Source organism: Elaeis guineensis, chromosome 10 (assembly GCF_000442705.2).
Source record: "Elaeis guineensis isolate ETL-2024a chromosome 10, EG11, whole genome shotgun sequence".
NCBI classification, from domain to species: Eukaryota; Viridiplantae; Streptophyta; class Magnoliopsida; order Arecales; family Arecaceae; genus Elaeis; species Elaeis guineensis.
In genome coordinates, this window is record NC_026002.2 from 20,613,244 (window position 1) to 20,640,713 (window position 27,470).

At 35.4% G+C, this 27,470-nt stretch overlaps 2 protein-coding genes across 4 annotated transcripts; one reads left to right on the forward strand and one right to left on the reverse strand.

The window, feature by feature from the left end:
* Positions 1-444: 444 nt before the first annotated feature.
* LOC105059751 (probable receptor-like protein kinase At5g18500) lies at positions 445-17,525 on the forward strand. The gene is made up of 8 exons (XM_010943175.4): positions 445-929; positions 2,474-3,163; positions 3,305-3,409; positions 3,732-3,854; positions 4,183-4,353; positions 4,476-4,605; positions 16,036-16,245; positions 17,033-17,525. The coding sequence occupies exons 2-8, from the start codon at positions 2,493-2,495 to the stop codon at positions 17,156-17,158; spliced, it is 1,536 nt and encodes a 511-aa protein (XP_010941477.1). The 5' UTR covers positions 445-929; positions 2,474-2,492; the 3' UTR covers positions 17,159-17,525.
* A 1,048-nt stretch (positions 17,526-18,573) lies between these two features.
* Positions 18,574-26,627, reverse strand: LOC105059752 (pto-interacting protein 1). Of its 3 annotated transcripts, none has more exons than XR_834326.4 (8): positions 26,414-26,625; positions 24,010-24,118; positions 22,751-23,001; positions 22,551-22,677; positions 20,023-20,296; positions 19,679-19,872; positions 19,501-19,587; positions 18,574-18,993 (listed from the first exon to the last, which is right to left on the reverse strand). XR_834326.4 is itself a non-coding variant. In XM_010943178.4 (8 exons), the coding sequence occupies exons 2-8, from the start codon at positions 24,092-24,094 to the stop codon at positions 18,862-18,864; spliced, it is 1,089 nt and encodes a 362-aa protein (XP_010941480.1). In that variant the 5' UTR covers positions 24,095-24,114; positions 26,414-26,627; the 3' UTR covers positions 18,574-18,861. The 3 variants fall into 3 exon arrangements, 2 of the variants coding, with proteins under 2 accessions (XP_010941480.1, XP_010941479.1); XM_010943178.4 differs by having other exon boundaries at positions 19,740-19,872; positions 24,010-24,114; positions 26,414-26,627; XM_010943177.4 differs by having other exon boundaries at positions 19,740-19,872; positions 26,414-26,620.
* Positions 26,628-27,470: the final 843 nt, after the last annotated feature.

The window sequence follows — 27,470 nt, forward strand, 5'->3', positions numbered from 1 at the left end:
ATTTTTTTTAATATATTTTTTATTTATCACATGCATGATATCAAGCAAAAATATATCCCTATTATATTCCAAACAACTAAAGCAATATCTTGCTAACACTGATTGCATGCCATAAATAATCTAATTGTGTCTTATTTATACTAATTCAATAATATAATTAACTAAAGATGCATCTTATTAACATTTAATTCATACTGTAAATAACAAAAATTATATTTTAATTAATCAAGATAAAAATAAAATTTATTTTTTTTGCAGAAAATTATGCTTTCTTTTCTCTTTCCAGGAAAAACAAAAGAATAACTACCCTCCTTGGCATTTTTCCATTCAGAAAAACCTTACTAAAAAATGCATCAAAAATATATTCACTAAAATAGACAATTTTTTATTTTCCATTTTCTCCAGAAAATAACAAAATTCCATGTCATCCCGCCATTTCCTTTACTGCACTAGCAAGCATCTCCCTCCTTGCTCTCCACCTACCGGCTACCGCTGATGACTCCATCTCTCCTCTTCCTCCTCCTCTCTTTCGCGCGTTCTCTCCGTCCCATTCCCTTCCTCTCTCTTTCGTGCGTTGTCTGTCCCATTCCTTTTCTCCTTTGTAAGTCGTCCAAGGCGCCTCCTTCTTTCCCCTCAATTTAGGATTAGGGTTAGGGTTTCACCGGCGGATCTGCTCCGGCCTCAGGGAGCTCCGCCCCTGAGGGGCCGCCGGCAACCCATCGACGGTGTAGATTCTTCTTCCGACCGCTGTCGTCCCTGGGATCTGCTGCTCTGCGGCAATGGGGCTGTAGCTTCTGGCTTCTCGGGCGGCGGCTGCTTCCCTCGGGCTGGTTGGTTCTAGGGAAAGAGCTTTCGTTTTGGGGAAGCGTTTGTGAGGAGAAGAAGGGTTGGGAGGAAGGTCAGTCTTGCTGGAGATCTGGCGATTTCAGGTACGAAAGAGGAGAATTTGTGCCCTTTTTCCTTTGATGGGGTTGTTGTTTGTCTTTGTTGTCTTAAAGATGATTGCAATGTGGCTTTGATATGATGCGGGAAATCCAATGTGGTCTGAGAAAAGTATTTTCTTTCGCCCCCTTATGTAGAAGTTTGGATTTGTGTTACTTGGTTTCGTGATTGCCTTTGCTTGTTTGGCTGTTTCAGTAAAGGTCACAATGTTGGAATTGGGTGAATTCGTGGTTGTTTTTTTGCTGTATTCTTTTACTGTGGGAGAAATTTTAGAGATGAAGCTTTTGAGAAGGTTCTGAGGTATGAGAGAATGTTTGGAATTGGATGTTTGCTTTGAATTATTCTTTTCTCTTCTATCTGGCTCTATTTGGACAGTTTGTCTTTGGTTGGAAAGGATTTTTAGCGACAAAAATTTCATTATGGTCAGGTTCCTTCTCACATCAATTTTGTGTTTATGAAGTATTTCTTTTGGATTTTATTTTATTTTGACAAGTTATTGCTTCTGTTATGAATAGCTTGGAAAATTTGAGGAGGACAAATGGAGAACTTACAAGGATCTATAACTTGATCTTTTCCTTTATCTGCGTGTTGTATTATTTCAAAGTTATAGTCATTTATAGGAATGCTGATGGAAAAATTTTGGCTGTTTGGGCGTCTATATTTCACCTGAATTTAACTACATGCGTAAATACAAATGATGCTGATATATGAACTAAGCATTGACGTTTTGTCTGGTTTTATTCTTTAGTGTTTTCAATGGGCACCTACGTGTGACATAGTCTTCTATGCATAGCAAAGGAAGAACCAGTCATAGACTGATAGTTTCTGTATGAATGATCTTTTCTTTCTTTTTTCTTTTTTTGCTTCAATGTATGCAGATTCTTTCTAATGATGTCCCATGTGAACTTTGTATATATTATATGCAAGTTTATTAATATCTCCAATTTGATGGGTAGACTGGGTTCTTTATATAAATGTTACACTAATTTATATCCAGTTACTATCAACTACAGTGGTTCCTAACCATTCTGAAGTTAGAATGAACTCATTGAAGTCCATTATTTTTTCTTTAGCAGAGAAATAGCCCGTAATATGTTTTTATTCCTGTACTAAAATTGTTTTTATTTTTATATGCATGTCGATGCATGCATGTGCATGGCTTCTTTTCTTATCCTTATGTTCTTTTCTTATTGTTTTCTCTGGTTAACTGGGGCTAGAATATATAGAGATGTATTTTAAGGATGACCAGGATTTGGACTGGTTTGTGTCAAATGTTGTGGCTTAGAGCAATTTGGAATTCACTTGCTGATGATAACACACCACTAATGGTTCTATCATTTGCTTTCATAATATTAATTCTTTTCTTTTTGATTCTTAGTCAACTTCAATTAAAGTTTGGCTGTTACAGCTTGATTAATTTTAGTATGCATGTACTTTCATGTGTGTGCTAGTGGACTTATCATTGCTCTTATGCTTTCTTCCAGCAACATCAAAAAAGCCTTATCCTTCATTCCATTTCTTTCTTTTGTAGGAAATCTGCCATTGGAAACATGTCATCACCCTCCCTGAAAGGACATCTATACAAGAAAACATTTCTCTTTGGTCTTAAGTTATGGGTTGTAATTGCGATAGGAGTTGGGGTCTTCATGTTGGGTGTTCTTTCTGTCCTAGTTATTTGTCTTAATGCTCGGAGTCGGAGGAGGTTAAGGAGGGCTTCCAATAACCTTCCTATTTCCCAGATTCCATCAGTTTCAAAGGAAATTAAGGAAGTGAGGGTCGAGGAAGTCGCAGCTAATGATTTTGTTGCTCGTGACAGGATTCTTCTCACGATTCCTGATAAATCCAGTGAAAAGGAATCAGACAAGGTGATGGTTCATTTGGGCTTGAATAAATCGAGACATGCAGATGAAAACAGTAATTCAGGCTCATTTCATTATGTGGAGAAAGATTGTGGCTCCCAATCTGGTGAAGAAGGAAGTTCAGGGACAGTTGCTGTTCACAGACAATCTTCTTACCTGATAACTGCCCCTTCACCCTTGACAGGTCTTCCAGAATTTTCTCACCTTGGCTGGGGTCATTGGTTTACTCTGAGGGATTTGGAACTTGCAACCAATCGATTTTCAAGAGAAAATGTACTTGGGGAGGGTGGTTATGGGGTTGTTTATCGTGGTCAACTTATTAATGGTACTCCAGTAGCTGTCAAGAAGCTTCTTAATAATCTGTAAGCTTCCCACATGTTTTGCTTTATTAACTTTTAATATGCTTCTCTGTTACTTTTGTAATGCGTTTAGTGTTTTGGTTTTAATAGATAACAAAAGCAACATCTAACATGGATGTATCTTTTACCTTTTTTGGCTCCTAGTGGGCAAGCTGAGAAGGAATTTAGGGTGGAAGTTGAGGCTATTGGGCATGTCCGCCACAAGAATTTGGTTCGCCTCTTGGGATATTGCGTGGAGGGTACGCAAAGGTAAGCCCCCTTCTTGATTTTGAGCTGATTTTCTTTCTGGAGCTTTTGGCATTGTAAATTATTCAAACCCAAGAAGGAGCACCAGTACTAGGCATGAGAAGTCAACAACTTGTGAATTCTTGTTCTTGTTCTTTAATAAATTCCCTTTAAGTCTTATTAATTGAAACAGTATTACCGCTGCTGCTGCTGCTGCTGCTATTTTGTTAAGCTAAAAATGCTCATCACTTTTATTTTCTTAGCAATCGCAAGCATCGAGATCTCTTTGTTACATGAGTGTAACAACTACTAAGACAACTTTGTCAATGCATTTTGAAATTTCCAGGATGCTAGTTTATGAGTATGTCAATAATGGAAATCTAGAACAATGGCTTCATGGAGCTATGCGCCAGAGGGGTTCTCTTACCTGGAAAGCCCGTATAAAGATTCTGCTGGGCACTGCTAAGGCGTGAGTTGATATTTTCTTGAAAAATATGGTTTCATTTTGCTGCTGCTGCTAACTTGATTTTACCTTTAGTTTTTTCTTTTTAATTTTTGTAGGATATGTTGCTTATTTCTCTCTCCAATAAAATTTGAAAGCTTATTCTCAATATTTTCTTTAACAAACCTTAACTTTAAAACCTCTCTTTCAATTATATTTGTTTCAAAGTTAAGATCTAATATCTGACTTAGTTTGGTACAAGCTAGCACCTTTGTTACTTTTTTCCCTTTTCTGACTTCGCAATCAATTCTTGTCTTTAACAGTAGATATCTAAAGCTTAACATGTGTCTGGCAGTCTTGCTTATTTACATGAGGCCATTGAACCAAAAGTAGTGCACCGAGACATCAAATCGAGTAACATATTGATTGATGATGATTTCAATGGTAAAGTATCTGATTTTGGTTTGGCCAAGCTGCTTGGTGCTGGTAAAAGCCATATCACTACTCGTGTTATGGGGACCTTTGGGTAGGTTTTCTGTCTGTCCTACAACACAAGTTCTTTCCATATCTTTCTTGGTTAAGAGAATATGGTTCCAATAAGATCATCAATTTTCATGATTCACTGTCATCCCTTTCTTTCTTTTACAGTTATGTAGCACCAGAATATGCCAATACTGGACTTCTAAATGAAAAGAGTGATATTTACAGCTTTGGGGTTGTTCTTCTAGAGGCAATTACTGGGAGAGATCCAGTGGATTATGGTCGCCCTGCAAATGAGGTACTGATGAACTGGCTATTTATTTTAGGGTTTCCATTAGTTTTATAACTTAAGAAGTTAAAAGGGATTGGTTCAGCATGGTCTACTACATGCTAAGTTAGCACCCAATCAATCACAATTACCTCCATATTTTTGTATTCAACAAGACAGCAATTCCCTTTTTTCTATAAAAAAATCTTTTTTCCATTAAATTGTTGCTCTTATTTACCTGTCTCATTAGGAAATAATAATTATAATGTAGTTAATTAATATGAAAAGTTGTCTCCACAAAATATAGGAATGCCAAGGAGTTTGTTACGTTGTCTTCTGAACATTCATAGGCATTCACTTAGCTCAATTCAGGGATTCTAAGATTAGAATTTCACATTATTAGCAATTTTATCCAACTGCTGCATTATTTGTATAGGAATCTATGCATGTCTTCTGTCTTTTGTTCACTGTAACCCAACAGAAGCTCTAGATGATGGTAGGGGATGTAGAATGCTCAGTGATTACTATTTTTATTCATCATGGAGTGCTTTTTTTATGTAAAAGCATTCATATCTGTTGGATTCTTATGATGGTTTGACAAGGTTGGTTCATCAATAAATGATCGTTTCTTGTTTTGTTGTCTTTGATTAGTGAGTTTGTGCACATGGACATGCAGATATATACATTCTGTCTTTGATTAGTTATTTCTCAAGACAACTCTCATATTCATCATTTGTTGGAGACTCTTGTTTGCTATTTGGTTCTTTTAGCTTTCTCTAACATGACCAAGTTCTCTTGATGTTATGGTTTTTTATGCTTTGTCCTGCTTTAATCTTCTTTTTCTATTAAATTATTAGCTTATTGTGCAATTTAGTAGTTGGATGAAGTAACAGAACATTCATAAAAGCAGGCCAAGGTTGTCCAAGAACTTATAGGCTTGAAGGCTTTATGCTAGAGAGCAAATATTGTAGCTCATTTCCCATTGATCACAATATAAAGAGAAGATCTCTTCACATATTTCATGTTGAGTTGGAGGAAAACATTTTTTACTCAAAGAAAGACTGGGAAGAAAAGCATAGTCTAGTAACAAGAGAGGTAATAGCAAGGGATCATCTAGATTGCATTTTTTTCCACCCATTTGGGGAAGGCAATGCCATGCTTGTATGGATGCTAACCTGCTGCAGAATCTTAACTCAGCCCTTGCCAACAGGAGAGGGTCATTTCCGCAAGAATGGATTGGCTAGGGTCACAGTGGGCTCATGTTATGGGTCTATGGCAGTATATGTCCTTCCTGTTTTCTCGATCTTCTCTTGTTTATCTAAGCAACCATAAATATTTATTTAAGCAAGAAAGCAGAACATGATTGCAAAATGAACATGATTACAGAATGATAAACACTAATTAACTTACGGAAATTCAGGAAAGGAGCACTCTAAAAGTAGTTAGAAATCTCTCATTTGTTTTAGATATATAGAAATATAATAGCCTAGGTAAAGTCCTGTATTGTATGTTTTTTTTATGGATGACTTATATATTATTTTATTGACATATTTTATTTTATTAATGAAAGACTAGAAGAGTGCAAGACTTGAGTCAATGAGGAATAATTTCATGTTTAAGGGTTTTAAGGGATAGTATGGCTACAACAGATGTAATTTTAGTTGGACTATTTAGTGAGACAGCCGACAAGCACTCTCTCTCTCCCCCTCCACAGCTCCTCTCCCCTCTTCCTCGCTCTGTGTGTGTTTTGGGGGGAGCGGGGCACGGTTTTATAAATGTTTGATGCAAGATTCGCCGTTTTGGTATCAGATCCCATACTAGTACCATCTTATTATAGTGTCAGTGCACAGTTTGGTATGGTATAACTTGGCATTCCGAGTGTCGGTATGATACAGCATATTGGTTCAGTATTGATATGGTATGATACGTCTGGTACGGTACGGCAAACCTTGGTTTGACATAGGCTTTAATGCATACATTTATGATCTGAATGTAGAATGTGATTATTATTTGCTTTTGCATCATGTAGGAATATTTGTTATATGGGTATGATATACTTAGAATCGAGCACAAGAGAGGGACTGTAGCAGCAATATCAAGAAAGGATGATAATTTAATGGCATGGCCTTGCTGTGGAATGTGATGGGGATTTTTTTTTTTTTTTTGTGTATAGAAGGGATGGACCTGGGAAATCCTAAAGCTAAATGAAGAGAAATAAGTTTGCGACAGAGGATAGGACCTTAGAATATAACGAGCCATCACTTTTTTTTTTTCAAAAAAAAAAAATATTTGTAAGAGATTAATCTTTAAGATGTGTAATCATTCCTATTCAAAAGTCCCAAAACATTTAGATCTAACTAGATTAGCTTTCTAGATTGATCTGATTATGGTATAGTCTAGGTATCTCATTTTCAGATTGCCCTAAGGTGGATTCTATTACAATAAGCTTTTGCAGCATTGAGGTGATAATTAATCATGTGGTGTGTAAATTATCTTGAGCTGTGATTTCTAAACCCATGGACATATTTATATGTGTTTGGCTTGGTCTTTAAAGATATGTAGGTATGTTTACATCGTTCAATATACCCACTTTATAAAAATTAGTATGTGTTCTTTGATAGTGACAGTTCACTGCTGTTAGTAATTCAGCTTCCTACTTTTCTATGACATGATGATCGTAATCAAGGACATGGTGCACCACATGGTATTTGTGCAGTGGAATAAAATACAAAGCATGGAACAAAGTCATTCTTTTTGATAAATCACCATAAAAACATAGATTATATGCATAATAGGAGAAAAGTATACTCGCTAGGAGAGAAGCCATGAAAGCATGCAACCCTTTGAGAATTACCATCCTTAGGCACATGAGTCCATGTGCCTATCTAGAGCTTTGCATAGCTCAGATTCTGTAGAACTGCAGGCCAAGGAGATGCTCTACAAGAAAGGTTTGTCTCACAAGCCTTCTCTCTTTCTTATGCAGTTTGATGGAAGGGGAAACCCTAGCTTGCACCCCTCTCTCTCGTGCGCGCGCACGCGTGTGTAATCAGTGTATGTGACATGTAGGGTCTTAGCTTGGATACACAATATTGGTATCATGCTTCTCGACCTAAGCACAAACAAAGTGCGACAACCCGCCGCACACATAGGATTGAACCCATGAGCACGTAAGGTGACAATTTGTTAAATCAAACATTTATAACTAAACTAACAATAGTCCACTAATGTAGGCAAGACAATAGTCAAAATTTCAAAAACTCATAATTTCCAAAACTCACCAAGAAGTTTCCCAATATATTCTCAATTTACATATCGAAGTAAAACTACACCTCCACCAGCATAACCATTTATGAAGTTTTAAGAGGCTCATATTATTCTACATATAACATTATTCAGGGAGGTTCTAAACAAAATTATAAAGGCTGCTCTGATATAGCTCAATTTAGAGCCTTAGTTTAGTCTTATAGTCCAACCTCTACCTATCCTCTCCTATACCTTGGGCTTTGTTAAAAAAAAAAAGGAAAAGAAAAATCAGAGAGTGACCTAATGGCCTTGTAAGTAACCAAAACCATAATCAAAGGGATCAAGCACGCATAACAAATAATACCATGATGAATGCTTGATATAAAATAACTTATTTAACAAAATAGTACTTCCATAATCAAACTTATACATATAATTCCAAAATGCTACCAACATATCATTTTCCAAATCAACCATTCAAATATGATTCATGGCGCATTTTAGATGCCATTACCCAAGCTAAGGTTACTTATGCCAATATTTCTATATCTTATGATTATTATTTTTTAAACAACTCAACAGCCTATACAACTATGGCCACATATTATCCATGTGGCAGGGTTCAAAGTACTTGCATATTAGGTCCAAAGTACTATATGTAATTCTTGCGGAGTACATCCAAAGTATCGCGCTTAACTCATATAGGTTAGGTCCAAAGTAATTAAGTCCCAAAACGATCAAATGCCTATATATAACCCCCTTTGGCGGGGTTTGAATGTAGCCAAATTGAGAGGCCAATCAACACAAAATTCAATTATTTGATCGATATCATTACGTTTTATTAGGGATGGCAATAGGTAGGGTTTGGGTCGGATATTGTACTATCCATTTCCAAATCCGAATTTAATATCCTATACCCAAATCCTATCCGATACCCAATCGGATAAGAAAAGAGATATCCATCTCGATATCCAATGGGTTCGGGGATATACATGGGTAACCCATTTCTTCATATCTGTCCCATACCCATTCCATACCCAAAAAAATAAACAATCAAAATAATTTTATGTATATTATCAACCAAAACAGAATTATCAATTCAACATAGAACATAATTTATAAGTCCAGATTTATAGAAATCAAACATAAAAATAGAATTACAATTCAAAATAGAACATATAAACGATCAAAATAATTTTATGCATATTATCAACCAAAACAGAATTATCAATTCAACATAGAACATAATTTATAAGTCCAGATTTATAGAAATCAAATATAGAAATAGAATTACAATTCAATATAGAACATAACCATTAAGTTCAATATTTCATCCATGAAAATTTAGTATAGTGCTGAAAAAGTAGTGAACTTAAATACCAAACTTTCAAATAATTCCACAAAGTGAGAACTGCAACTCTACAAATCATTCAAGGCAAATAGTAGGCTCTGTAGCAAGGAATCAAAAGAAATGAACATGTAATTAAGTAAATATATATAACAAAGTTAGAAAAACAACCATAAAGTGAAAATATTATTATCCAAACAATCTAAATGACCATCATCATCATAACCATTTGTAGCTAATGATCCATCGATTAATGATTCAAAATAAGTTAAACACATTAATATAGTGAAAAGTACACAAACTAATAGACAATGTTAAATTTAATTTACCTTTCATCTATGTGTGTGTGTGTGTGTGTGTGATGTATATATATATATGTATGTATATCTATGTATATGTATATGTATGTATATATATATGTATGTATGTCTATGTATATGTATATGTATGTATATATATATATATATGTATGTATATGTATGTATATATATATATATATATATATGTATGTATATGTATGTATATGTATGTATATATATATATGTATGTATATATATGTATATGTATGTATATATATATATGTATATATATGTATATATATATATATATTCAGGTATGGATTTGGATATTATCCATACCTATAGGTTTGGGTTGGGTTCGGATTTTTGGGTAGAAAATAGCACTATCCATACCCTACCTATATCCGTACTACAGTTTTCGGATTTTACCCAAACTTGAACCCAAATCTGATCAAATCCTATTTTTCGGATTTGACCGTGTTTGGGTAGGATGCATACCCATCGGGTCAGATCGATTTTTCCGTCCCTACGTTTTATTTTTGCGATGTACAAATATTGCTCAATAACTTACAGATCCACAATTGTACATGAATATCAGAATTCAAATAATTGATATACAGGATGTTTTTCCAGATAAATATTTCAAACATTTCAAAAATGCACAATGCAAAGGTTCATGCAGAGTTTTCAATAATTCAATTATTATTTTTATAATCATGGCAATAATTCATCATTATGAATGTCTAGGATATTTTAGAGTTAAATAACATAATAATTTCATGCTTCATCCAATTTACTGTTGTAGAAAGCATATTATACAATTTTCAAAGCAATTGAGAATAATTATCACAAAATATGTTTTGAAAATAAATATACTATTGAAAATCATTCTAATTAGGTTGAGGTTACTTGGCAAGTGCGGATGATAGTCAAATTCAGAGCTATTCCAAAATCATCTCTTCAAAGTCTAATAACTCATAATACAATTAATATAAGAATAATTTCCAAAATCCTTCAATTTTTTAATTAACTTTCTTTAATTCATTTCAAGGATGTGGAGGTATCCACAAAGTCATTCTTAGCTCAAAACAAAGTCTACATGTATTTAGTGCTAAAAGCCCCAATAGACCGGCTCTGTTTGGGATTGCTTTTGGAAGGGTCAAAAGTGCTTTTTGGAACCTAAAATGCACCTTTGGGCAATATATGGGTATTTGGTGAAAAATCTGAATCTGGTCCTTTTAGAAGTTGAAAAACATCTACTTGGCAATAGCTCCAGTTTTGAGCTTCTCCCCTTAAGTTCGTTTGGGAAGTTGTTTATATGGCCAAAATATCCATGAACTTTGCAGTTATTGCATTGTTTATGATGATATAGTATATTAATATGAAAATAATATAATGGGTTTTTTGTGTATGCTCTCCTAAACATTCAAATTTGCATGAATATTCTTTCAAAATTGATATTTGCATATATACCCTTATAAAATACTTGTTTTATATATATATCCTTCTTTTTTTTTATTTTTTTTATATATGCATCCATATCATCTAGCACCGTTAAAAAACTAATGGTTTTAAAATTTAAATGACTAAAATACTCTTATGGGTAGATATGTAAAAACAAAATTTATAGCAATTTTACGAGGGTATTCATGCAAATTTGAATGTTTAGAAAGATATGCATGCAAAACATTCTAATTTGATTTTTATCTATTTCATTTAGATTGATTTGGGCCCTCTTACTCTAAAATGTAGTAATATATTACATAATATAATAACATGATAACAATATTATATAATATTATATATATTAGAATACTATATTATATTTTATTTTGAGGCAAGATGGAACGATTATTTCTATATTATAACAAGATATACTGTATACATTTCATAAAGACATTTTCGATAAAAATTTTTAAAATAAAATATAATAAGATTACAAATTTTCATTATTATGTAATGCGCATCCAAACCTACAACTATGTCCATTTTGTGCAAATATACAAGATATCCATCTAATATCAGGTTTAGACATTTTTCTCAGAAGCATATTATTATACATTAGAGGAAACATGGATGGTTACGATCTGTCTATTTTCTAGATAAAATAACTTTGATCTATCATTTGATAAAAAGATCTTTTTATCTATGTAAGTCAATAAATTAAGTATATTTGTTATTTTAGTTGTGAATGTTTATTTTTCTCCATTAGAATAAGAAAAGAATTAACAAACCAAGAGAGGTGTATTATATGCAAAAAAATTCTAATTTGGATTTTTTTGCATGTATATCTTTCAAACATTCAAATTTGCATGAATACCTTCATAAAATTGCTATTTGCATATATACACTTGTAATTTTTTTTGCACATATACCAATAAGGATATTTTAGTCATTTTAATTATAAACCATTAATTTTTAACGTCGTTAGATGATGTGGGTACATATGCAAAAAAAAAAATTTATGAGGATATAGATGTAGATATTAATTTCAAAAGGGTATTCATACAAATTGAAATATTTAGGAGGGTATACACATAAAAAACTCTAATATAATATCATTATAATATTATATTAAAAATAATAATATCACATTCATATATTATATTCATATTATACTATGTAGTAATATATTATTATATTTTTTTATTATATTATATAATCTTGTTTATTATAATATAATATTATAATAATAATGTAACATAGTTTAATATAATATCACATGCTATGTAATAATATTATTACATTATGTATTATTATTATATTATACTAATATTATGACTACTGCATTACTATCATTATGGTATTATAATAATCATATTTTTAATAGTACATTTTTATATTCCTATAGTATTATACTGTTATATTACAAAATTATACTATTTTAATATTATAATTATGGAAAATAAGTAATTTGCAAATCAAGAATACTTTATGGTAACAAGTGCAAAGAGTTAGAAAATTAAAAATACTATGCAACATCTTTTATTGTCATTTTCTTGTACTAAATGTAATTTCCAAGCTTGATTACTAAACAAATATTAAAGTTCTGTAGCACTTAGAAATGTAGTTACTAAACAACAAAAAACCTTTTGTTAAAAGCTTAATTAGCAAATTTCTGCTTGCAAAAGTGCTACTATCAACAATAATCCCAATAGGGTAATTTCTAAATTAATCTAAATATCTAATCGCAATTTCTCCACTTCTTAGAAAAATACCGTTTAAGCACAAGGGCAAGCATTAAAGTGGTTATTACCTTAGTAATCAAACATGCGCACGTACACAGAGAGAACAAGAGGAGGGATGATGAATGAGAAAGTGAGGGATGGTGGGGGAGAGGGTCCAGTCTCCCCTACCCTTTTCCTCTTCTTTTCTTCTTGTTCCACACATGCATGCGCGCGCACAGAGAGAGTGTAGAGTGCTCAACCACTTACCCATCCTCTTGGTTCCTTAACAAAAATAGAAGGAGCAAGTGAGGGAGGGGGAGATGGAGAGATGTGGATTAGGAGGGAGGATGTGCGATGGTGGATGGCCATCACATGGCAGTGCCATTTGTGGTGGCGGTGCTCTAGTTGTAGGGGAAAAGGAGTTATAAGGAGAGGAGAGGGAGAGATGGCTGGGGATTGCCTGCAATGATGAAGCATTGATGGCCGAGGTTCAATTGAGAGGAGAATAGGGAGGTGGAGATGTTCAGGAGTGGGGCGTGAAAATAGAGGACTGACTTGTTTTTCTTCGGTGTTGAGGTGGAATCCAAACCCTATGAACAAATCAGTTTGGCTAGGTCACGAACGTTTGGCCAGGTCAGTTCGTGACCAGTCCAGTTCTTTATACCTAGGATGCCCCCTCTCTTTTTATAGATGAGGGAAGGCCCTGAGGCTTTCTTGTGGGGATGCCTTGGAGTTCTAGTTGGACTGATGGGAGAGATGATAAGGGAGAAGAGGTAATATGCTTATCCATTTCACCTCATAGGAGTCTTAATTGGACTTTAAATTGTGCAAGAGAAGGCATGTGGTTCTAAAGCGTGGCCCCTGGTGGAATCTCCCTGTACCTACCAAAGGCCCCAAGCATCGATGCTAAATGACTACCATCTCTATTGATAGCCTTCTTAGCTAATGATGTCCTCCAGAAATTGAATCTACCCTGGTGACCTTGGAATTAGAGCCTAACTCATTGTTTGAGGACCCAAACTAAGTCCTAATCCTAGCAATCTCATCCAAGCTCACCTGGATGGATATCTGACTGGATTTATACCTCATCATTTGGAATGGAGGCCTGCTCAAAATTCCTTGAGTGATGAGAGTGGCTCTAATGCCAGGCGTTCCACCTCTGCTCACTTCTCAACAACCATTTGCTTCGCTACTTTGAAGTTCGCAAAATACTTTTTCACAAGCTGTTGGATCTTCTGCGGGCATTTTCAGCATTGAGACATGTCAAGATAATCACTGATCAGATGCTACTTCAACTTGGTTACCCCTTTGCATTTGAACGCAACGTCACACTATCTATACCTTTAGTGGTGTTGTCTTAAGAGCATCTACCCATGCTCTCAACCAATATCATGCTCTAGTTATGCTTGGATGGACCCATTCTTACAAATTTATTGAGAACATGTCAAAATTATATTTAATCAAAAACTCACCAAATTAGACTAGAAAAATAATTATACATCATCTACATGTAATATGGCATTCCTATGATTTTTACACTTTATTAAGAAATTTAATTAATTTTTCTATAATTAATATTAAATTAAAAATATAAAGAAATTTCTAGTTTAGAAAAAATATAGGACCCTAGTAGTGATGCTATATATATATATATATATATATATATAACTTTTAATTTAGAAAAATATAGAACCCTAGCAATGATGCTACATGTATTATTATCTTAGGGTATAATTATTATTTAATTTATTAAAAATAGTGAATTTTCAGTTTGATGCAAAAAAAATCAATTTTTTTGTTCAGAAAATACTTCTGAATTATCCATAAATAATACTAATTTTAATTTTAATTATTTAAATATTCTATATTTTTAATTAAAAATAATATTGAAATATAAAATATTCAAAAATTTTAATCTGGCTTTGGATCGGTGTAGCACCTACCTAGGATGTTACATGTATTTTTCTCAGCTTGTAGGTATGCACAAAACACCATTTATTTTTCAAATTTATTCAAATTTGGGTGTATGTCACAATCTACATAATTACCCGAATTTGAATAAATTGACATCAGATCTTAATAGAGAGTAGTATGCATATCCCTAATCACACTTCTGATTTTACAGAACATTTTTGATGATTATTTTTTATTTTTTATTCTGAAAATATATTTTTAAATTTTAAAATTGTAGAGTTAATGAAAAATTTTGATTTTAGTGGTATCGTGTCGATCATCCATAAGTCTACATTATATCATGAAATCATGCCAAAATCAAGATTTTTGGCATGATCTCCCCCACTTTTGCCTTATTTTTGCCAAATTTTGGCCTTTAAATGGGAAAGAGAAGTGTGAGAGAGCCCTTACCTGAATCTATATTTCATTTAGGCTTTTTTTGGCAAGGAATGGGCTTTTTTCAATTTTTGAAAGATTTTCAAAAAAAAGGTGTGATGAGTCTAAGAAGGCTTAGGTGGCCTTCTTAGTCTCCCTCTTCAATTATTTTAATTATTTATTTCTTTTTTTGGGGGGGGGACGGCATGCGATGCACTCGAGGCAGAGGGGGAGAGAGAAGGCACCAAATTAGTGTGAACTAACCAGTTTGCACCTGGTGCCACTTTGAACCGTCTAGTTCAGAGCGGTTCGGCCCCCATCCTACGTTGGGATGGTTTAGAGTGGTTGGCGCCTAGCTTGTGTTAAATAGGGTTGTTGATACGATTCAGTGCATCCCGAGCTGGATGGTTTGAGGTGGTACAATGAATCTTGCTCTATACTATATATGATTGTGGATAAGAGGTAGCCATAATTTTTCAAACATCCTTTAGGGCATGTTCTAGGGCGGTATATCATGGGAAAGTTGGTCAGCTCTCCCATTGACCAATTTACTTATGTCCTTATGCTTCTCTAAATGGGTAATTTTTTTATGTGTAGCATTTATTCATGAGATGGGGGAAAGTCTTACCCACCCAAGAGGTGGGTAAGTCATGCCATTTTTCCTTAGGCCAGAAAATAACTTTTTCATTTTATTCCTAAAATACCCCTAACTCTTTAATAAGAATATAATAATATATATTATATTATTATGATATTATAGAATGATATAATATAATATAATATCATAAAAAGAACATGGGTAAAATAATTTTCTATCTCCATGTTGTCTGGGGAAATACTTATGCAGGAAAATATAGATTGGATAAGTTTTTTACCCTCCAAAGAACTGGCCCTTATGTTAAATATACAAATAGCTTTTAAAGCATGCCTCATTTCCAACACATAGCTGCATCAATGTGCCTGTTTAATAAAAATCGCTTGTGCTTTCATGGGTTTTGCTTAAACTAAAATGTCTGGAATACTTCTTCAATGTCATTGTCCCCATCTTACAAGTATGCTGTCATGTTGTTTGCAGGTGAATCTAGTTGATTGGCTTAAAATGATGGTTGGCAGCAGGCGCTCAGAAGAAGTGGTGGATCCAAGTATAGAGACAAGGCCATCTACCAGAGCTCTCAAACGTGCCCTTTTGACAGCCCTAAGATGTGTTGATCCAGATGCAGAGAAGAGACCAAAGATGGGTCAGGTTGTCCGGATGCTGGAATCTGATGACCCGATACCACGCGAGGTTTGAGTTTGAATGTTTTATACCAATCACAATTTAAGCCATGATGGTAGCTGATAAGGCAGTTACCTATGTAAATTTGATGGGTAGCATTAACATTTAATGCTCCCAGTTGGTAATGAGTGCAGGCATATCAACCAAAGACCAAACTTAGCGTAATTTCAGAGATTGGTGGAATAAATAAGTCTTAGTTTGATCTGAAAGTGTAGAATGTTGGAAACCCACTTTATCTTGAGTTTTGGAAAAGATCAGAACAATTATTGCTGAATCAAAATAGAACTATCATCTTTTTAAGTTGAAGGGAGAGCATTATGTAATTTTATGCTTTAATATAGATTACAGATGTTATGAAACAATATAATAGCATTGTTCTTTGGGAATTGGAATAAGTTATCTTAATATGCTGATTTTGCTGTATGATGTATGCTGTAATTTGTCTGGTGATCAAAATTTGAATCCTGTTCCATGCAACCAAAGTTCAATATGCATCCCTTTAGTTTCACAAAGTATAGAAGTTTCTATTTTGAAACTTACCTAAAGTGTGATAACTGTGATCTGCATCTGATTCCTCACCTACAGCCATGTCATGTAGAAGTCCCCATGTATCTTGATGTAGTTGAGAAATGTTCAACAGAAACGATCTAACTTTTGTCTACATTTTATATTCCATTAACTGCATGTTGCTTTTACTGGCTCATAATGTGCTTTGAATGAACTGAAGACATTATATTGTTATAGCACTGTCCTGATGTTATGGGTCATCTGAATAAGACCTCTTCTGAGACTGCAGGATCGAAGGCATCGGCGTAATCGGGCTGGGATCACAGACATAGAATCGCAAAGAGAAAATTCTGACACAGACAAAAGTGACAACCAGGATTCTAAGCCCATTGGCACGAGGAACGGACAATGTTAAACGAAATGAAGTACCAGAGATTTTGGGAGACAGCTAATTGCTCACTATTTAGATCTGCCCCTTTACCGGGTCTCTACGCCATCTTGTACTGCTAGACTACAATCGGGAGTTCAGGTCAACGGCAGCTTGAGAATCCATGTAATTCCACTGTGTTCCATATTTTTCTTGTAGAGAGAATTGTATTGGTGTATGTATGTTGTTCCGGAATACTTTGAATGGTGTGTACAGGTTTATATTCCAATCTATCAGAAACTTTCCCTGGGTTAACAAATTGTTAGTATATTATAGCTTCAACTATGTATAAACTTGTGGCTGATCCAAAGTTTACCCAAACAGATGATTCCCTTCATCAGGGTTGTTCTTTTGAGGATAAAATTCTTATGTGAGAATGTGTTTTTTTTGGATAAATACTTCTCCGACAACATTTAAACGGAAGAATAATTTATCTATATTGCATTGAAAAATAATTTTAAAATTTATTATTTATGTTGCTTTGCATTATTATTTTGGATAAGTTATTGGGATCTATTCATATTTTCAATAATATTTATTATATTATTATTATTATAAAATTAGATATATTTTGAAAATAAAATAAAAATATTATTTTTTTATTGAAGAAAAAAAAATTATCAATCGTTTAGATGGATGGTATTTTTCGTCTATTTCATAAGTAAATATTATTTATAAAAAAATAACTTAACTATCCAAAGAAATGTAAGAACATAAAAAAAAAAAAAAATTGGTCCATCGTATTTTGGTTATTGGACCATCAATTCACAGTGCGGCAGTTTCAAATGTTTTCTAGGACCGGACACGGTGATATTAAGAAAGCCTCGTGTAGCTGTGAGGTTATCATCTCTAATTTAGCATTGGCCAGGCGCTGATGATACAACACTAGAACACGCCCGTGCCTCATCACACTGACCATGGAGCCTATGGAGTGGATGGGCATCACATTATCAAAGTCAGAAAGCTGGTCATATCGATCAATCTTGATGGTTGTGCTATTTTAACTGCTGCTTGAACCGCTTAAATTCTACCAAATAAGATGTAAATCATGCTTTATCTTATATTATGCTTTCTTAATAACTTACGCGCATCTTCCTTAACAAAAGAGTGCTCAAATTGTTTCATTTCTGCCAAAACAAGATGCAAATAATGGAATAAACTTTCCTTAACAAAAGAGTGCTCAATGTGTGTGTGTGGAATAAACTTTCCTTAACAAAAGAGTGCTCAATGTGTCATCCTATGCAAATCTCCATTCTTTCAGCATTACTGCCTTGAAAAGGGTATTCAGCAAGCCATCTGGAAGTGGCTTTACACCAGCTTAGGGGGCCCAGAGGGGTATCTATTAGACCAAGAGGCTTTTGGAGGAAATCAAGTTTCAAGATCATGCCACATCCTCCTTGGCATACACAAAACTAGCAGTCTCATTATAAGTTGCAGTCAATCATCACATTAGCTTCATCGCTCATCACAGATTCAGTAACAACGATATAAAACCTAGAAGGCAGCAAATACCATCCACAACCAGATTCTGCTACAAGCAATGAGCAAGAAGGCAGAGTAGACTTTTACAACCTTGGGTCTGACCAACAAGGGCTGAATAGCTTCGACGATAAGGTCAATATTAGTCAGCAAACGTGCGTAGCACGCTGAATTCTGCTATGAGCCAGGAATACGAATGGGAAGCGACGGTTTCACAATCCTGGTGCCCCACTGGGAGGAACAGACCGAGTATTTAACAGAGGCTGGAGTGCCTTCACAACAATGCTCATGTTTGGCCGAAAATCAGCTTCATACTGCACACACAAGGCAGCTACTGCAGCCAACTGTTTCCAACATGTTGAAAAAAAAAAGAGGAAAAAATAATAATAAACAATCAGAAACAGAACATCTGCATTAAAAATTTATTTGACATGCATAAATCCAAACAATCCATTATCTGATTAATTGCATCCATTACGCGATCAGAAACCTCGAGATAGTAAAAAGAATCCATATTGTTGGAGGTTGAACTTAAGACTGTTGAATGCACGTCTCAGCAATTAAAATAATTGTTTTTGCAGTTGATGCCACAAAAGGAGTTTTCAAGAGTTTATTTCATTATTAAGAAGCTGACTAGGAGTCCTGTCCTGTGAAGAGATGTTTTGAAAAAGGCGGCTTTCAAAGTATATCTGAATAGGCTATTGTCAGCAAGTCATATTCATGAAATACCGACCAGAGTAGAAACAAGGAAATAGCAGATACTTGATAGAAAATTTCTTAAATATTATATAATACTAGCCAGGAAAAAACCTCCCGAATACAAGGGCAGCATGGAATCTCAAAAAAATTACCTTTGCGACGGCCTTGGGAGGGTAGTTTCCTCCTAGCCTTGAATCCACACATTGCTTTACCTTATCTTCGCTAAGTCTTGGGGTTGCCTGCACATGATCAACGTGTTGACTATGATATAGGAAAAGTTATCCATCACTCATGTACCATAAGAAACAAGAGGATAAAGCAGTAAACAACCTTGGAAACAACTATAAGATGTATGATGCAATGACAGAAGGAAAGAGTAGCAAATGCATACCCATGTCACGAGACTTTGCTGGCCTCGTGGCAGTGTATGATCTACAGGTTTACGGCCGGTCAAAAGCTCCAAAAGAACAACACCAAAGCTGTAAACATCACTCTTGAAACTAAGCTGTCCTGTCATTGCATACCTGCAACGCCAGGCAGAAAAGGAAAAAAAAAGAAAAGAAAAGAAAAAAAAAACCAAACCAAGTTGATGAATCTGGCACATGATCAAGGGTTCGGAAAGGAGGGAAAATATTTCAAGTCATCCTGAACTCTCAAGCTCCGGAAAAACTTACTCTGGAGCATGATAACCAAAGGTTCCAAGAACACGAGTAGAGTGAAGACGTGCTGCCATGTCAGGAGCCTGATTTGACAGGTCAAAATCAGCTATTTTTGCAACATCATCATCAAAGAGAAGTATATTGCTGGACTTAATGTCACGATGAATAACGCGAGGTTGAACTTTCTCATGTAGGTATTCAAGTCCTCTTGCAGCTCCCACAGCAATTTTGACTCGTTGTGCCCATGACAAAACTGGACCTGGCTGTGCTCCTTTAACACCTTTCCGCCCTGTATTACGAATCATGCATTATGCTGCTTGTATGGTCGATTAGAACATGTGAACATTATTTCAACACAAATATTACAAAGAAACATCTTAACAAAGAAATCTCTTCAAATAACAAAAGCCAGTCATGTTCATGTTTCTCACAATTCAATAAGAGAAATTTTTAGGACACACCCTTATATATGGTAAAAGATGTAATCTGCAACTGGCAAATATGCCCAATCAATTAATATTTAGGCCAAGTACTTTAGAATTGGTCTATTCACACAGAAGCAACATCCCCACTTGAACTTGTTGCTCAGAACAGGATTGTTTTGGTGCTTGTTGAGCTACTTTATTTCATGATGTCTATACAAGTGTACAAAAGACCAAGCAAGAGGGGATTGTATTAATCCGCAACTCAGTTATAGAACAGCAACACAACACATGCAATTCGAGATTCCCGATTCCCCACTCCAATCCTAAGTGACACTCCACCATCCAACAAAGTGTTTCAAAGGCATATTTTTCAAGCTTATGATGATGCAAATACCTAAGCCATGGAATATTGCAATGTCCTTTTGTTGTCTATGCAATACATAATGCAAAAGTCTACCACGATATTTAAAGGCAAGGTTTAATCATGCTAACTAGAACGAATATATCCAGATCTAATGAAGAATAATGACATATTCCAACGATTTGTTCAATTAATAGCTAGATCTAAAAATATAATAAATTTATTGAGAACAAAGAGCTTGGCTCCAAAAATTGTGGATATGCTGACAAATTCGAAGCTAAAGCTTGATGATGGGTCAATGTTGTTGGTCAGTTTATACTCAATCCTAAAGAACCTTAGAGAACTGATCACCAACAAGATGAGGTGAACTAAGATACTCCTTGTGGCAACTTCTTCCATGAATAGAAGATCTACTGTGAGGAAATGCATCTTGGTCAGAAGAAACTCCGAAAAGTTTGAGCAGAAGCAGCAAGCTGTTTGAAAGAGCAAGGGACGAAGTATGGGGCATGGTTCATACACTGTGTGAAAATAGTTGCTAATTTGCTTCATTCTGTAGCAAAATTTTAGGTGAAAGATCCTTCCATGTTGTATTGTGACAATCTAGCTGTGTAAATGACCCAAATGTCCATGGAGGATAAGACAGTAATACCTGCTATGTCATGTTAAAGAATCAAGTAGACAATGCTTTCACTAACACTTTTCGGAGGGAGTAGGCTAGAAGATATTCCAAGTGTAAGTGTTCTTATATCTATAATACGGGTGTTGGACATTTTTTAGTTTAATCATTGTAATCATGTAGTTTCTTCTTACAGTAGGTTACGGGGCATGTTATCTTAATTATTTTGACATATTCAAACTATGAAAGCTTGAAGCTCTACAGTGAAAGGTTTTGGTTTACAGGTCCTCAAGCCATTGATGCCACAAAAAACATGCATATGGTTTTGAAATCAGCAGCAATACTTCTTAGCACCATCAACACTTCTCAAGAAGCTCCTTACATGTAACTCAACTTGTGAAGTCCTCAAAATTCCCATAAAAAATTCAAAGATATATAAGTAAACTTGGTGGGAAGATGAGGAAAATTGACCTAACAGGGATGCCTCTCCCACCCAATAAAAGTTTTCTTCACCTCACAGGAGATCAATCATGCCACTTTCCATTTCGAGGAGTCGATCCAGTGATTGTGATCAATGTGTTTACTTTCAAGAGAGTCCAGAAAGTATAGTGAGAATATCACTGGTATGTAAGTTATTAATGTCGTTGCATAAATTAATGGTGGCAAGTGAGCAGCATGATTGCTAACACACAACCCACTAAGTAAAACAAGATATTTCTACTCACACCAATGTTCTTCAAAACATCTCCCACAAAACTGTGAATATGCTGGGTGATATGAATTCCCCATCCAAAAATCTCCAAGTTTTTAAAGAAACGTTTTGGAGAACCACTGATTAATAAGCGTAGATAATTGAGCCACTGAGGTTTATAAGAGTTACTTTAATGATGCCACATGAGTCTAAACATGGAGAACTTGTTTGAAATAGTTAATTTAATGATGCCCAATGAGTCTAAATATGGAGCACTTATCTGAAATGACAAAGGAATATGAAGATGCTTCCTTTTTGTTCTTCCTTGCATTTGAGGTTCAAGGTGTTTACAACTTATCGTGATTTAAAGTCAACTAAAAATATCACTGCCAACACAAAATGTCATAGAAAAGATTCTGAATATAGTTATTATGTATGATCATTTCTTACCATGTAGAATATCATGAAGGGATCCCATAGTGGCATACTCATATGCAAGAATACGAAGATTTCCATCAACACAATACCCAAGTAGCTCTACAACATTGTCATGTTTTAACCTTGACACCATGGACACCTGTAAAGCCCTCTATAAGTGGACCCACCAATTCAATTTAAAGTATACAAGTTAAAAGGAATGGTTACTGAACCTGTGCCAGAAATTCTTGATCAGGCTGCTTACTGGCATCTAATTTTTTTATGGCTGATTTTCCCCCATTTTTCAAGACACCATAGTACACCTTGGCATAAGAACCCTCTCCAAGTAAAGTTTCATTGCTAAAATTTTTGGTAATTTCCTTTATTTCATCCACCGGAATGGCAGGGACTTCAATAGGCTGCGCTTTCACACTTTGAGCACCCATAGGAGCAGGATCTGAGGCATGATTAACTCCAACATTACCTGCATAATGCATTCATCACAAAATCATAGGAAGATATCAGACCGGGTACAAATAAATATATGTGAACAATAAACTTTGTATATAGCAAAGTTCTAAACCAAGATATACATCAGTTGAAAAATAGGACTATGCTTCCAAAAGTAGGCATGGACATTCATATAAAAAATTTAGTTTGACATAACGGGGTTGCCAACTTCACTGAAAGACGGACGGCAAAGTAAAAATAGAAATGGGGCCATCTGCCCCTATTTCAATTGGGAGGAGGGCGGAGCCCCTCTTCCAACCCTTCGGAGGCTTCCGTGGTCCTTCGGCAGCCTCTACCAGCCTTTTCTCCTTCTCCCTCTCCTTCCCTCCCCCTTCTCTCTTTCTTTTCCTCCTTTCCTTCTTCTTCTCCCCCTTCTTTGCTGGTGTCTTGTTTCAATGCCAGAACTATCCCTTTCCACTGTTGGCAGAGCTTGGTACACCCCGAAATGGATGGTTCCACAATCCTTGCTTGCAATCATTAATTAAAAAAAAAAATGCATTATACATGATTTTCTCCATCACCATGCATGCTATCATATCACCCACAACAAGCCTTCATATCAATGAAGTGAGAGATGCAATAGGTCAACAATAAAGCATTAAGCTTGCTTTCTATAGGATGCTAGAAAGGATGAGAAAGAAAAGCTTACTGCTAATCAATGAACCCTGTAAAAATACCATCTGTAATGCAGTCACCAAGAAACAACTCCAATACCAAGTTGATTTCCAATGACCGAAGGAAAAAATTTTAAGATTTTTTCATGGTTTTGGTTTAGTTCAGCCCTTTGTATGGACATTGAAACTATTGCTAGCACTGAATACAAAAGTGCATTTTAAAACTTGCTATTTGCCTTTCAGGATTTTATCGTTCCAGATTAAATGTCACAAGGAATGCTCAATCTATCCAGATCCACTAGTATTTTGACACTAACAAGCAGCGCTATTTTATTTGCATCTGTTGCAATCACAGAAAATAAATGTACCTGCTGAATTACTTGTGGTAAATGGTCCCCCATTGTCGGTCGCTTGATGAATATCATTTTGTCCACACCATGAAAAGCATCCCATGATTTGTCTCCCTCGAGGAACTACCTTCATAAGCCATCAACTATGTCAGCTTCAACAAAGGAACAGAAAGCATGCATGTACAGGATCAAACAGCCATAACAGGGCTACTAGTTTTGAATAATTGAATGATGATTTAGGATACAATTAAGGAGATAATGGACCACAAAGAAGAAATCACAAATTTCTGATACACATGAGACTTACTGAAGGTGAGGAGAGGGTACTGCAGTTTGTTCTGTATATAGATTTTTCATAATGAATACAAATTACATGTTGAAAGAAAATAATTTATTTGAATAAAAATTCATGACAATCAGAAACTATGCTGTTTAATTACCTCCTTATTATTGGTTACCGGGTCCAATCCCATTACCTCACTAAACTTCCAGACTTGCCCTTTTTTCCCTTTTTTTTTTTTTTTTTAAGGAAAAGACTTGTATTTTTTATGAAAAGATAGTCATGACCATAGTTTGCCGTACCAAGCCGAACCACCCGGTACGAGACGTACCGAGCCAGACCGGTCCCTTATCGGTCTGGTTCGGGCCTGTTTTTCGAAAAACGACCCCAAACCGTCCGGTTCGGTGCGGTTCGGATCCATATCGCCCGGAACCAGGCGGTATATCTCGATTCGCCGTCGGTTCGGGGTGAACCGAACCATACCGCCCAAGGATTCACATGGGGGAAGGGGGAGGGGGGAAGGTGGGGGCCTTTTCATGTGGTTGGGGGGAGGGGGGAGAGAAATGGACGTGGCCGACTTCACATGGGGGAGAGGGCCTGGTGCTTTAATAAGCACCAAACCTTCGGTGTTCTTTGAGAGTTTTTAGAGAACACCCATGGCCGTGGGCAACTTAATCGTTGAGACCTCAAAAAAATTAGAAAAGAAGGCAAAATTTCGTGAAATTGGAGTGATTTGAGAAGAGGCTGATCTTTGGCCGGAGATAAGATAATCTGTTATTTTGTTAGTAAATATTTTTTTTTAATTTTTATTGTTAGAAATAGGATAAAAATGAGGTAAAATAAAAATAGGAGAAAATAAATAAATATATGTTTGAAAGTTTGGATCAAAAGTCTTTGTACCGCAACCTAACTTCAAATTGAACCCAAATATGTCAATAATATGCAATATAATACCATATTGAGGTTGTATTTATCAATTATTAACTTCAAAAATCTAAAAAAAAAATTGAAAATCGAAAAAATATTATGTATCGGTACGCCTAAGCGTACTGTATATCGGTATGGTACGGTACCGGTCTGGCACCGGCACGCCATCCGGTACCGATACAGCGAACCTTGGTCATGACAATGCAAAACATGCAATCATCGATATCTGAAGGTCACAAGCTGTCATTTCTTTTGTCCTATAACCAGTTGGACATATCTAAAATCACAAAAAGTACAATTCTGATAACATATTATCAAATAATAATGCCTCCACAACCATCTTTACGACACTCTGCTTTCTTTGTGAAACACCATATTTCTGAGAGAAACAAACTACTGCTACTTGTCCTCTTCTGTGTTTTCTTGGAAAACAAAACTCCATTCATTTATTTCTCAGAAGACATCTTAACGCTTCTTAAAGTTCAAAATCAGAAAAATTCATATGGAGCATACAGGTACAAATACTCATCTTTATAATTCAGAAAAATTATAAATGCAAGTTATTTGTATGGCACGACGTTAAAGAGCAAGTGCATATGCCTTCATATTCCAGTACCACCCTAAAGACATGATGGAAGGCGAAACCATGAGCCATGAGTGGACCATGGCTGATGTGGCATTAGTCATGGATAAAGTTGATGGCTACACAATGAGAACACAAAATTGCTGGTAATCACCTATCGAGCGCGGAATTTGGACCACAAACAAACGCATAAAAAGAAAGCATAATCATCAACAAGAAGCCAAAGCAAACTTCAGAATCTATTGGATCAGATGCCCAAGTCCTATCCTGGATGGATTCTGTCAAGAAGTCATCTTTACAAGAAAAAGCAGAGGGAATCATCGAGGTTATGACCATGCTTATTTATTCTTATATCCACTGCCTCCTAATAACACAACTCCACAATTCTGGATGGTGATCAAATGTCAATTTTTGTCTCCCTTCTTCGTCTCACTACTGCCTGTTCCCATCAAATTCGCAAAAACATACAAACATAAGCAAGTTCAAAGAAACGAATGAGATCAGGAACCAAATCAAGTTCACGGATTCGAATTCTTGGAAATCAGTCCAAAGAGAGTAAGAATCGGTCAGACCGACCGCAAACCCCATCTTTCCAGCGAAGAGAATCGGGATTCGCAGGACAGAAATCTAACCTTCTTCTTCTCGACAAATCTATCGCCTCACGAGAAGAGGCGGTGGATCGGCTGGCGCCGGCGAAGGTTGGGCAGAATCCGGCGGCGGCGCGCAAGATAGCGGGCGGGGCGCAGGATAAGTGGGCGGAGGAAATGCGTGTTTTGGGGGCCGTGGAGGACAGTGGAGCGAGAGAAGACTGGGGACTTCTCGTGGACCGAGAAAGGAGTTACAGGCACTAGAGGTAGGTTTACCTCCGTCGATCGACTGGCTGTCGACGGTTTAGCCTTGGCAAATTACAGCTTGAGGTTAAGTCACCGCATAGCACGGATTCTTTCCTAACACTCCGTTGGCACGCTAAGCTTTATGGATTTTCTCAAGAATATCTATTTTCGGTAAGATGGGACCACCTGGACGCGTTGTTTATTCCCATATGTGTCGGGTTTTGTTTCGTCATGCAGATTTTTTATATTTTGCCCAGTGTCCAGCGAGAAATTATCGGCCATGTGGCAACGCTCCCCGTCCATGATGTAAAAATAGTCTGCGAACAAAATATAAAATTATCGACCAACCAAATCTTATCTTATTGACAAAATAGAAAGGAGAAGCTCTTTGCACACCGCCCGCGCGGTGTAGGAAGCCTGACGTGCGGCGCACCGTCTCGTTGGATTGGATCACGTGGCTATATTTTCAAATTATATTTAATATTTATAAATTTATTTTTTATTTAAAATTTTAAATTATTTTTAAAAAATAATAATATTTTATATTAATATTATGATATTTTATGTTAAAATTATAATTTTATATATAAGATAGCATGATTTTTTTTATCGAATGTGATAACTTTGATAGAAATATTTTTACCATTTAAAAATTTTATAAATTCTTTAATGATAAAAATATTTTTTATGGCATCATATGAAAAAAAAATATAACATTATGTATAGAAAGTTATAATTTCAATGTAGGATAAGATAACATCATTATAGGATGCAAAAAAAAGAGTGATATTTTAGTCATTCAAATTTCAAACGAAAAATAAAACTACGGATATTAAATACGTATTAGAAAGTGATG

Excerpts from the sequence above, each read along its gene's own strand:
- LOC105059751 (XM_010943175.4), top strand. The coding sequence starts at position 2,493 with ATGTCATCACCCTCCCTGAAAGGACATCTATACAAGAAAACATTTCTC. Across the intron at positions 4,606-16,035 it reads ATGGTCGCCCTGCAAATGAG|GTGAATCTAGTTGATTGGCT; the intron begins GTACTGATGAAC and ends TGTTGTTTGCAG. Across the intron at positions 16,246-17,032 it reads ATGACCCGATACCACGCGAG|GATCGAAGGCATCGGCGTAA; the intron begins GTTTGAGTTTGA and ends CTGAGACTGCAG.
- LOC105059752 (XM_010943178.4), bottom strand. The coding sequence starts at position 24,094 with ATGGGATGCTTTTCATGGTGTGGACAAAATGATATTCATCAAGCGACC. Across the intron at positions 20,297-22,550 it reads CCTTCATGATATTCTACATG|GGCGGAAAGGTGTTAAAGGA; the intron begins GTAAGAAATGAT and ends TTCGTAATACAG. Across the intron at positions 19,588-19,739 it reads AGCAAAGTCTCGTGACATGG|GCAACCCCAAGACTTAGCGA; the intron begins GTATGCATTTGC and ends GATCATGTGCAG.